At 33.1% G+C, this 13,393-nt stretch overlaps 1 protein-coding gene across 3 annotated transcripts in view; it reads right to left on the bottom strand.

Annotated features, from left to right (window-relative positions):
• Nucleotides 1-2,460: 2,460 nt before the first annotated feature.
• FBXO8 (F-box protein 8) overlaps nucleotides 2,461-13,393 on the bottom strand; it is a 55,205-nt gene continuing 44,272 nt past the window's right edge. For all 3 annotated transcript variants that reach the window (XM_050792480.1, XM_050792481.1, XM_050792482.1), the window contains 3 exons: nucleotides 7,186-7,304; nucleotides 5,055-5,251; nucleotides 2,461-3,091 (listed from right to left, as the gene is read on the bottom strand). In XM_050792480.1, coding sequence (XP_050648437.1) covers nucleotides 2,904-3,091; nucleotides 5,055-5,251; nucleotides 7,186-7,304 — 504 coding nt within the window. In that variant the 3' untranslated portion in view covers nucleotides 2,461-2,903. The remainder of the gene's footprint in view (nucleotides 3,092-5,054; nucleotides 5,252-7,185; nucleotides 7,305-13,393) is intronic.

Here is a 13,393-nt window from a genome sequence, read left to right as displayed (position 1 = left end):
TATATGGTTGTAAGTTTTTTATATTTCATGTCATATAGTACAATATTATCTGTAAATAGGCTGTAAAGTTGTGTATTTTGAACAGGGTTGGGTATGCCCAGGTATACATGCATTTGTGGAGACTCATTGACTAGTACACATAAATTTTACCTCAAACAAAAAAGCTGACTCGGCACAGTGGCTCACGCCTGTAATCCCAGCACTTTGGGAGGCTGAGGTGGGTGAACACGAGGTCAGGAGATCGAGACCGTCCTGGTTAAGCAAGAAATGTGGTCTTGCTATGTTGCCCAGGCTGGTCTGAAACTCCCGGGCTCAAGCAATCTTCCCACCTTGGCCTCCCAAAGTGCTGGGATTACAGGCATGCGTCACTGTGCCTGGCCTGGTTAACGGTGAAACCCCATCTCTACTAATAATACAAAAAATTAGCTGGGCGTGGTGTAGTCCTGTAGTCCTGCGCGTGCCTGTAGTCCCAGCTACTTGGGAGACTGAGGCAGGAGAATCACTTGAACCTGGGAGGCGGAGGTTGCAGTGAGCTAAGATCGCGCCACTGGACTCCAGCCTGGGCGGCAAAGGGAGACTGTTTCAAAAAAAAAAAAAAAAAAAAGAAAGAAAAGCTAAAAAAATGATCTCTAGCAAATGATATGCAAGTTAAAGTCTTTAGGAAGGAAGTTATATCTGAAACTTATTTTTAGCTGTATCAAAATGATTGATGGATAGAGGAATGAGAGGAATGGATAAACATGATTGAGTGAATACAGTAAAATTTTAATTGTAGAATCTAGGTGGTGAATATATAGGCATTCTTTGTAAAATATTTCCACTTTTCTATTTAAAAATTTTAAAACTTATTTTAAGTTTTATTGACACAGAGTCTCACTCTGTTGCCTAGGCTGGAGTGCAGTGGCAATCACCGCTCACTGCAACCTCGAACTCTTGGGTTCAGGCCATCCTCCTGCCTCAGCCTTCTGAGTAGCTAGGACTACAGACAGGTGTGTATAACCACGCCTGGCTAATTTTTTAATTTGTGGTAGAAATGTGGTCTTGCTATGTCACCCAGGCTGGTCTGAAACTCCTGGGCTCAAGCAATCCTCCCACCTTGGCTTCCCAAAGTGCTGGGATTACAGGCATGAGCCACTGTGCCTGGCCCCACTTTTCTATGTATTTGGAATTTTCCTAAGAAAATGTTGGAAAAGCAAATATTGCCAATCCACATTTATAATCAGGTCAGGGTAGAAAAATAAAGTGGTTAAAAGAAAAAAAGTTAGGAAATGGAGGATACAAAAAATGGAAGAGATAAAAGCTAAACCAGAAGCAGAGAGAACTGGATGGTAAGAGACAGGTATGAAGAAAAACAAAGAAGGAAAAATAGAAGGAGGTAGACGAAGGGAGAGGACAAAGTGTTAATCAGCGGAAACTAGGCACGATATTAAATAATAGTTATCACCACCCTTTGTCTTTTGAAATGTAATAAAGCAGTTTTGAAGTTAAAAATTAGAATTGTCATGGAATTCAAAATTATGCACATGTAAAATGATTTGGATATTTGCTTCAGAATCTTAGAATCATTTACTATCAGTCTAAAAGTCCCTCAGACATTCAAAATTCGATTATCGTATGTCTTGTTCTTGAAAAATCTGTAGTACAACATTCCAGTTGTAATACTGACAACCACTTTTGACTAAGGGTCAGATTTGGAAGGAAGCCAGGATTCAATATCTCTAGTAAGGAGTTTCTAACTCCCTCAACTCCCTCCTCTAAACTAGCAGCTCATCCCATCACATACTACTTCATTCCTAAGGTTATGCGTTTTACTTGGAGGTCACTTTTAACTCACCATATAAATACACTGTTCTCTATCATTCTAATGCTGCATATTTTAACTATTTACTTCATATAGTTGCTCTCCACTAAGCAGATTTTTTTCTTCTCAGTACCCAGTTATGTATTATCTGTGAGAGCAGGGCCCATGTCTAGTACCTCACACAGTGTTAACACATGTAAAGCCCTGGATAGATACTCACTGAACCAATGAGTAAAGAGTGTTTACTGTTCTTCACAATATCTCTTCAATGGACTCTGAACAGGGATCATCAAGATTAGAAAAATAGTAAAGTTTGCATAATCACACCACATATAAACAAGCAAACATTTACCAGAGTTCTAATAATATTTTACTTTATTCCTATGAATATAAATCATAAATTTTGATCTTTTAAAAAATCCTAAATGGTTTAAAGGACTGACTGAGACTTGATTAACCCAGTTTTTAAAATAAAAAATCAAATTATAAATTTATATTATAAAAATAACTGCCAGTTTTGCATAGTAATATAGTAACAAATCAACACTCTTCAAAGTTTAAAGGAAAAGGAAGCTGGTATTGGTTTCTATCTGAAGTCAGATCTAACTTTTAAGAAGAGAATAGTCTCAGATCAGAATCAAATAAATTTCAGAACTCAGTTTGAGAGAAAAGGAAAAACTTTAGTTAAAATCTTTACAATAAAATAATTATGACTATAAATCTCTTTAGTTAAATATGTACACATTACATGGTATTTGTATAAAGAATGGAAATGGATAAAGTTTTTCAGGCAAATCTAATGCACAAATACACCATCTTTTAGAGTATAATGTCAGTTTATCATTCTTTAACAGCTGTGTTAGACAATGGCTCTGCTTTGTGCAAAACATGATAAACAAAATTAGGAAAAATTCTGTAAAATTATTTAGTTCCCCAAGGAAATTACTAAAATAGAAAATGGCAAAAGAAAAAAAGGTTGCACACTGAAGCTTGATTGTATACTCAGGCTACAATGACCAGCACTGATGTAACCCCCATATCTGCTAAGTCCTTGGGTAGCTTTAGTCTGAAGTAAAAACTTGAAGTCCTAGCAACTGTGCTTTTACGCAGCCACATGGCCAATAAGGTAGATATTGTCATAAAGATGCCCTACAAAATCTTCACTAATATTTTGAGCAGCGCGACGGGTATTTCGAATAAATTCTCTTTTTGACATTTTATTCTTCACATGAGGGCTAGTGAGGTCAATGGAAAGTAGAATCAAAGAGTAGCACAGTACATAGACAGCATCTGGAAGGAAAAAGAAACAGTTCAAATTATTAGTTGGTTTACAAAATATGATTCCAAGGACATAATGTGAGGCAAAAATGTTGATAATTTCAAGAGATCAAAATTAGCTCATAAATACAGAGTGACTAGTCCATGCAGTTTGTCTAGGCTCTTCCCAGTTTTGCATTGGAAGTCGTGTCATCCTGGGAAACTCAGTCCTGAGCAAACCAGGATGGTTATCATCCTATCTTAATACTAATTAAGCATGTATTTCCTTCATTTCAAAATAACTTTAGAACAGTTTAGGAGTGTACAGTAAAAATTCATTCTAGATTTAAAAAATTTAGAATTGCCTTTATTTTGTCTTTGCTTTCAAATGTGATATTTCTATTCAAACATCCATAAAATACATTTGTACTGTCAGTATTTAGCTCGTCTTTCTAAAAAAAATTTATATAGAATGCTTTTACAAAAACCCAATTTAATTGGAAAGCATCTTTAATGACAAGAAAACGTATTAATCTGGTACTAGAAAATAAAATGTAAATAACTCAAAAGATTATTAATATTCTCATTTAAGATACATGTTATAAAGGTCTGTGGAATTTACATGTTAATTTTTAAAGTAAATCTTTAGGGAAAAGACTGCTACACCTGAGCACCATGCAACAAGATTTTATATATGCTTAGGGTAATATTTGATGTTTAATATTAAAATAGTAACAAATATCATGATAGTTCTACTACTATGGAGCTGATATTTTGGAATCCTGCAGTCTTAAGAAAGCCAAGTTGAACATTATGTCATGTAAAGCATGCTCAACAAATTTCACATGACAGGAACAGTTTTGTAATATCTGTTTAATAAGATAAGCACAATAAAATTTTTGATATGAAAAGATAAGCTATACCAATTGAAAAAATATGTAGGAGATTCAGGCTATATCATATGCACACAAACATACACATATAGATAGAAGTACACACAAATAATGAAAACCAGTTGTATTAAAAACAAATTTTAGTGAAAAGTGGTGCTACCTATGATATGCAGATTATTAAAAGCTTTAAAAATAATTTCTCAAGTTTTCAATTAGACTAGTAGAAATACCTAACACCCAAACAAGAATAGTTTCTTAAAGAACTTATGTAGCTAAGTCTAACTTTCTTCTTAAAACAGTATGTGTGTGTGTGAATATATATGTACATGTATGTATATATGTGTATAGTTGTGTGCATATATACACACACACATATATACACACACATATACTGTTTTAATGGAAAGTAGAATCAAAGAGTATCACAGTAGATAGCATCTGGAAGGAAAAAGACTGCTTATATTGCATACATATTTTATGTATATGCATTCTATGTAATATGTGTATTATATGTATTCTAAGAAATTATATGTATATATACATATATACACATACACATACATGCATGATAGCTATGTCTATGCATATATGTATAAACATATATACAAATGTATATATATGTATTTACAAATTTAAATATGTACAAATGTCTATATATACATATGTACAAATATATATTACAAATTTATATATACAAATATCTATATATACATACATAGACATACAGACATATGTAACAAATGTATATATACAAATGCCTATATGTCTATATATGTGTGTCTATATGCATGTCCAATAGACATTTGAATATATACAAATTTGTAATATATAAATTTTTATGTAATATATAAAAAATATAAATGACTATGTATACATAGTTATGTGTATTTATATACACACAAACACACGCACACCATAGCTATGACAAACTGTTTTTTCTAAGCTCACATAAATGATGAAGTAGTCACTGCTACAAACAGTAAAACAAGTATTTGTAATTACTGAGAATATTTTTCCCCACAGTGAGACAAATGTCTCGTATGTCTCTGTTTTTACCTAAAAGTGGGCATGGGGTGATGTACTATTAATATATATATTCTTACCAGGACTAAGGCCAAGTTCTCGCATTAAATCAGGGTTACAAGCACAGAATCTATGTGAGAACTTTGTTATAAGAGTTTCAAGATACTCTCCACGCTCTTCAGGGGCATGGATATGACGAAAAAATTCTCTCAGTGCATTTGGCAAGAACTGATTTCTAAAATTATGCAATGTTACAAGGTCATCCAAGACATCTCTCCTATAGAAAGAAAAAAAGGCACAGCTTTAACTTTTCTTCATTAAAAAAACGGTAAGAAAAAAATAACAAATTTCCATTTTTTGGATAAAAATACCTTATTATTGATTACTAGATCAGTTAGTCCTACAGAAGTATGCATAATTCCCAATATTAAAAAAATCTAAGTATGATTATTTAAGACGTTAACTTTGAAATCCCTCATGAGTAGTTTATAACAAAATCAAACAAGGTAAAACCTAATTTTACCTCTATAATGAAAAAAAAGGAATTCTCTAGTATTAAAACGAACAACTTATTTTTAAGTGTCTTCTTGGCTAAATCCAAATAGCAATAGAATTGTTTATTTTTCAAATTATGAAAGTAATGAAAGTCTCCACCTACACCAATTCACATCTTCAGAGGTAAAAACTATTTACACAGACTTTTAAGAATGCCTACATACGCTATATATTGTTTTAGAATTTTTTTTGCTTTTTTCACATAGTATATTGTGGACAGCTTTGTATATCTTTATACCTAGACCCACCTATGTTATTTTTAGTGGCTTCACAGTATCCTATTTAATGGACGCAACAATCCCATTGATAAACATTTAGCTTATTTGCTATAATATAAATATTTGTGTGTGTATATGTAATTTTTAAAAAAAATCACTAGCATTCCAATATAGAGTGAAACTTTGTTACAATGGCCTTCAATTCTTATTGAACTCAGTCATGATTATATGATCATTATCTTCAACTTCTACCAATTGCATATAACAGGAATAGGCGAACTACAGCAACTGGGCCAAATCTGGCCTGCTGCCTGCTTTTGTAAATACAGCTTATTAGAACACATTCACACTAGTTTATGTATTGTCTATATCTGCTTTCACCACAGAATGGCAGAGTTTTAAGTAGCTGTGACAAAGATCATACGACCCACAAAACCTAAAATATTTACAAAAAGATCTGGTTCTTCACGAAAAAAAAAAAAAAAAAAAAAAAAAAAAAGAAGAAGAAACAAGAAAGAAAGGGAAAAGAAAGAAAAAAACCCCTGCCTATCCTTAGGTACTTAGTACTTAAAGATTTAAAAAAACCTTAATGATGTCATCTTTACATGTTTCAATGACCAGTATGCTGGACTATGAACTTCTTGATGACAGGGATTATATCTTAATCATCCATGTACTACTACTCTAGCAAAGTTTCTGGAATATTATGAACATTTACAGATTGTTCTTTAAAAATATTGAGATACAAAAGTTTGAGAATTACAATGAAGGTAAACATATTTTGAAGCCATACATTAGATTCGCATGAGAGCTATAATTTTAAAAATGGTGGTTCAGTTATGTGGCATCAAAACGTTGTCCCAAAATTTAAGTTCATTAATAACCAAAAGTAAAGTGTACAAATGAATAACTATCAAATCAGAACAGCATACTAACCATCATCTCTGTGTAAAACACTGCTAAATGTTACATTTTCATAATTTTCTCACTTGAACATGACATTTCTGTATAGTGTCTACATGCAAATATATATACCTTCTATCCCTAGGATTTGGGGTTTATGACCATAATCTGTCTTTGTACTAGCTTTTTTATATGGATAATTTCATAATTCAGAATTTTTACCAATATACACACTTAGATTATGGCTACTTTTAAAAAATCAGGGTTGCAGATTCCTGAAAAATATTTTGTTTTGGTTTGCTACTACAAAGACGTTGGGCTTCCATTTTGTGTGGACTTTCACTTTTAAAATGGTAACTTCCTCATCAACAAGTTAAAGCTCACAAAAGAAATGATGTATGAGATATAGGGATCTTTTCCCTGTCTTTACTCAATTTTGCAACCAGATGATTATTATGCAGTATTAAAGTAAAACTTAACTCATCAAAAACATTACTCAACTCATTTTGGATGAAAAGTTAATTTTTGTCTTTACCTTTCATCAAGATAGATTCTCAGTTTTTTCCAATTTAGTGTTCTTGTACAGAAGATAAACTTTGCTATTTCCTTTGGCGAATCATCTAGGATACCCTTGGACATAAAGTAGTTCACTCCCTAAAGCAGAAAGACAAGTCCACATAAATAAAATTGCTCTTTATTTATATATTTTAACAATTAAGCAATAGCAGAAGAGTAGCTATAAATTGTTTCCAGTATTAATAGACTTTTTGTAGCTTTATCATGCAAAATACAAGCTAGAACTTGGACTGAAATTATTGTTTGTGGTTGATAGTTTACATGCAATGAAAAGCAGGAAATTCAAAGTTAAGACTGTTAAAGAAATCTTATTTAATTTTCTGGCTCATGTCAGGTAAAACTAACTATACAGAAATATGGCCTAATTTGGGGAAGGGGGCTGCAGATGAAACCACAATACAGACATAAAACAAGCTTTGTAACAAACACTTCTGATGTCTAATAGAACACATGATTTCTTAAAAGTTCACATATATATTGTAGTATGCCTTTCAAGGAAATAGTTTTTTTATTAAAAAAATACTCCAAATGAAAAACTAGTGATTTTATTCTAGAAGAAAAATATTAAATTATTTAACTTAAAGGAGGCCCAACTCCAGGCTAATTTATAGGTTGTACTACTTTGGCTTTAAACATTGCTATATTCTACAAGAACCTAGCTACAATACACACTGAGGGAAAACATATTAAGACAAAATAATTCAGTGTTTTTCATAGAATTTATCTTTGAATTTCCTTTTCTCTGCATGCAAAGTTTTCCAGAGAAGCATTACCCATAAGTTTTTACCTACTTTAGATTTAAACCACCAACAACAAAACACCACCAACAACAAAAAAAATCAAATGCTGAAAACAGTATTCTCTCACATATACAGAGGTCACATTCAAATAAATGTCTTAGCTGGATTTGAATGTGCAGTTATTGAAATAAAAGGCAGGTGGGTTTATTTCAACTTGCAGTTATCCAGATACATGCATTCCCATGAATACTTATGTCTGGATACTAGCACACTATGTGCCGCTAATTGGTAGAGAAAATGACGTATTATATACACACAACATAATGTTTTCACACATAAATTCCTTTGGCATTTCTTCACTTTACAAACACTTACATAGTACTCAGAAATATTACACACATTAAGAATTTTAAAAGTTGGAAGAATATCTATAAAAACCTTTTCAAGATAAAAACGTTCTCATAAAACTTTTACGGCAAACTTTTTTTTAAGTAGTTAGGTACCACGAGGTAATGCTTTTGAAAGGTTATAATTATCTGTAAGTTGTAATTCAAAGATAAGCCTTTTTATATAAAACTAACTTTATGAGCCATCAACATAATAGCCTACTAGCAATTTGATCAAATTTTCATGTGAATTTTAATAATACAAAAGCAATGCTAAGGCACTGATTTTAAAAATGTACATGAAGAAAAGCAAAATGTGGTAACGTGAAACTTTCTTGTCAACTCTGTTGTAACCTGTATTTCAGACTAAATCCTGAATACAAGGACTAGAAAATGTAATATGATAAGATGGAAAGCCAAAATACTTCTTTGGAATGAGGCTTTCATCAACTGTCCGAGGGGGCAGCAACTAGAAAACCATTAATGTTTGTTCTATCCTTTCCTTCATTAGTTTGAATAATCGAGAGTTGACTGTATACTCAATCTGCTTAGCAAAAGTCAGGTTTAATTGCTTCCAAAATTCCTCAGTGTAGAAGGGTAACAATATTTTAGAATTATTTCCAGTATTTAACTTTAATTGAAATGATTAAAAACAATGTCAATTAAGTATATTTAATAGATTCTTTATTCATACCTAAATCAGTATCTGAGATGTAGAACTAATGCTAAGCTACTTTTTTAAAATTGTACAAAATAAACAAACCTACTAATACTATACATTAATGATATCTAATTCTCTAGTTATGTAATCTATGCCACTTTAATATCATTTGGTGATACTTAGTTATAAATGAACATTGGTATTTGCCTCATGTAAACATCATAAAAATACACTGTTAGCCATATTCTGTTTTATAAAAAACACATTTTGAGAATTTTACATCTAATCTAACCTGAGTTCTCCCAAATCAATCAAATACATAGGAGCAGGCATGAGCACAAAGAATTGTTAAATTCAATCCTGGAAACTGGGAACACAGTTTGAAATAAGCCAACTCTATTGGTTTTATGAGGAAAAGAGGCATCAGCTTCAAGCTTGGGATTCCTTTGGAGAGGAAGGTTACTTTAGAAGGGCTACCAAAGTGAATGGTAAAGGAATAACAAATACAAAAAGACAAGAGACCAGATTATAACTGTCTCTAATAAGCAAGTTGGAAGTCATCCAAATTCTCATCTTCTTATATTTTAGGTTGGTGTGAAAGTGATTGTGGGTTTTTGCCATTAAAAGTAATGTCAAAAAACCGCAATCACTTTCACACCAACCTACAATTAAATATAAAAAAATACCACAGCATGAGGTCTGTTGAATAACTATATATTTGTTTAGTAAGTGGTATAAGCATTTTTAAAAGTAAAATTTTAGAAGAATGGTAGGGAAACTCCTAGACCACATAGCATATCAGTGATTAGTCAGGACTAGAACTCAGAGCAGTGTGTATGTGCATGGGCATCTGTGCAGTGTCTCACATGCAAAGGAAATCATGAGTCTAGATTAATATATATATAGTATTCTAAAGAAGGAAGGTTGTAGCTCAGTATAGTCTACATAATTGACTATAAAAGTTTCCACCTTTTATGAGGCATACTGACAAATTAGGACTTATCTGGATAAAGGAAATCAAGACCCAGTGAGATTGTTGAAGGGTGTAGAATTCATGTTATGTAAGAAAGAGCTGAGGGATGCAGGAGTATTAGGTCAGAGAAGAAGACATACTTAGGAAAGAAGAAAAGATTAAGACTTTAGGATATCTAAAAGGCTGTGTCACAAGGACAAGAGAAAAGATGTGTGTAGTGGTAGTGAAGATGTTAAGCTATTTTGGGGGGTTATGGACCCTTTTGAGTACTAGGAAAGTCACAGAACTTCTTCCCAGAATAATGCAAGTACACATTTTTTAAAACAGAAATTGAATTCCATCTAAGGAGCACAGGTTACAAATCCCTATCCTAGATGAGTATAGAAGTCAAGTCAGGAAATGTCACTTATAGGCAGACAGGTTAGTACCACATAAGGAAGGGAATCCTTGTAATTTCAGTTGAGCTGTTCAAAGACCAATCATTTGTCTTTGCTTGATTCAATTTTTGTTGTTGTTGTTTTTACATTTTCAAAATAAGATTAAGCTTCAAACTCAGAACTACTTAAATTTGACTGTTTAATCTATACACATTTTAACTCCCATTTGCAACTCTGTTCAACTTTTAGAATTATCTAAATTGTTGCAGTCATAATGTAGTTCCTTTTTTTGCATGTGGGGAGAATTCTGAGACAGTTTTGTCAGATAACTCTGAGATGTATCATGATGGTGTCAGTACTATAATGGGCTGAAACTATCATGATTGATCTCAGTTATCTCCAAGCACAGAGATCAGCTCTTGTCAGGGGAAAGGAAACTATTAGCCAAAATATATTTAAAAAAAAAAGTTTTAAAGGATAGTTACAGTGGGGTAAATAAAATTCCTCTTATTAAAATAGATATTAGGCCTCATATTTCTTGGGAAAATAAACTGGTAAATAATGTTCATGCTACTAATTATAAATTTCATAGTCATTTGATTTTTTTTAAAAAAAGTATCCAGTTCACTTTACATTTAGATAGAAACATGAATGCCTAAAGACTAGCTTGTAAAATAGATATATGTATATCTATGCATATTTACATATATATATCTGCTTTAAAATGTTTTTTAAAACATGAACTAATACATTAACATTGTCTACATTTTATTTTTGAAATATATTAAACACAAGGTGTGATAGGCAAGGTATTCAGTGATAGACACTGAGTAGTGTAACACAGTTTTGCCCTAAGAAAATTTAAGTTTATATGTGGCAATAAGACACGTACATAAACATCTAGAATACACACTTGTGCCAAGGTGCATCAATAGTACATGGCAGTAGAAGAAAATCTAAATGAATGCTTATGAAAAGTGTTTCAGTAGTTCACTGAAAGGAAAAAAAGTCACTATGGGATAGGACATTTGGATAAGGTTTCCTGCTAGAGATTAGACTGAAGTAATGTAAGGGGTTTAGACAAGGAACGTAAGGGGTTTAGACAGCTCTGAATGAGGAGAACATGGGAGAAGAATGCTCCAGTTAATACTATATTATATGAGCAAAAGTAATATAAAATTTTTAAAGACTATTTTTAGGAAGGAGGGGGAAATATTTTGGGTTGGAGAGTAAGTCTACAACCAGACTATGACAGTGACAGAAATAGCGCTGTATTTTAGGGTAAGAAGTTTATTCTCTATCCTAAATCTAACTGGAAGCCTCTGAAGGCTTTTAAACCTGATGAAGCAATGGGCTACAATGTGAATTTGGCAGCAATATAAAGAGAAATAACGAAGGAAAAATTAGACAGTGGGCCATTCAGCAGAGCACTCACTAAATAGATAGTAGGCTGTACCAGGTTTGAACATATGAAAAAGCACTAGAAATATGCTACATATATGAAAATAACTTGATAAATATGCTGGCTATCAAGCCATGTGACAGTGAAAAGTGAAAGACAGCTGATGGCTCTGGCTTAGATGAAGAGGGAAATGACTGACAGAAAATAATAGGTAAAAAAAGTCATAGAGCGCATTGATTTGAAGAAAACAGTGATGAGTTAGCTTTTAGAAATGTTGAATTTTAGGTGATGACAGATATAACTAGAAAGGCATAGTAGGTAGTTGGTAATGTAATAGGATATATTTTAAAAGTGAGGGTTGAAGATACAGATTCAGGATCCTGGATAAGAAATATCAGTAAGGGAGTAATGAAGAAAAGGATAGAATAATGTTCCAGAGGCCAAGAGCCTTTGAGTTAAAGAACAGGGTGTCTAGTGCAATTATGCAGTATGATGGAAAAAGCATCATTTTTAGGACAGGGACCAAGCCATGGTTCTGCAACTTAACGATGATATGAATATAAACAATCTACTCAATCTTCCTGAGCCTTAGTTTCCTAATCAGTAAAAATCTTAGTGGGCCAAGTGCATAGCAAAAGGAATACAGCTAGTTTTCTTTTTCTTTCAAACAGCTCGAGGATACTAGAACAGGAAGAGGGCATGGAGTTTGGTGACTGGGAGGAAAGAAGTGACTTTCAAGAGGCCTCTTTCCACACTGTAGCAGAGGCTGAAATCCAAGAAGAAAACGAAAGAACGAGCTCAAGGTAAGGAAACTGAGCACTGTCCACTCACTTTAAAAATACATTAGTACAAAGGAAGAAAAAATGGCAAAATTAAAGGGAAAAAAGAGGAAGTATTTTTTTTTTCAAGATAATTTCGACCTAATCATGTCAGAAGACAAAAAGAGAGGTCAATGGAGACAGGAAAAGACTGATGTGCAGGAGATTGTGCTGCAGGGGCAGCAAAGCTGACCAAGAGAGCAGGGGAGGGTTTGAAAATACTGCTGGAGTTAGTAATGATGAGCCTGGGGGACAGCACAGTAACACTGGTTCGGAGACAGCTACAGTAAGAAAATGAAAAGCAGAAAACAAAGGACATGTTGGTTTCCTTCTTAGAGAGCACTCACTATCTGGGGAGCACTGAAAAGAGAGGGCGGATTTGGATTCCTGGGCAAAGTGGTGAAGATTTCTATCAACAACGATGCAGGATATGACTGGGAATTCATTGGGAATAAACTAAAGGAGAGCCAAGTAGCAGTGAGAATCTAGGTGAAGTTAATGTGAATTCAACCCATCTCTTGTTAAGGTTAAGCAAAATCTACCATACATATGTTCAGAATCCGTAAATATATATTTGGGAACACAGTGAATTCTGTCTAGAAAATTAGACATGCAAAGCCAAATGAAAAAGTACTGACTATTGGTACTGAAAGTACTGTCTACTGGCACAGACACCTGGCACATATATTGTGTAACAGTTGGTGTCAATAAAAGTTATACGATGTTTTGTTTTGTTTTATTGGTGTCACTTATAAAACAAAACTGTCTCCAGCCTGGGCGACAGAGTAAGACTCCGTCTCAAAAAAAAAA

Source organism: Macaca thibetana, chromosome 5 (genome assembly GCF_024542745.1).
Source record: "Macaca thibetana thibetana isolate TM-01 chromosome 5, ASM2454274v1, whole genome shotgun sequence".
NCBI classification, from domain to species: domain Eukaryota; kingdom Metazoa; phylum Chordata; class Mammalia; order Primates; family Cercopithecidae; genus Macaca; species Macaca thibetana.
The sequence above is the reverse complement of the archived record's forward strand: the minus strand, read 5'-3'. Positions and strand labels throughout refer to the sequence as shown.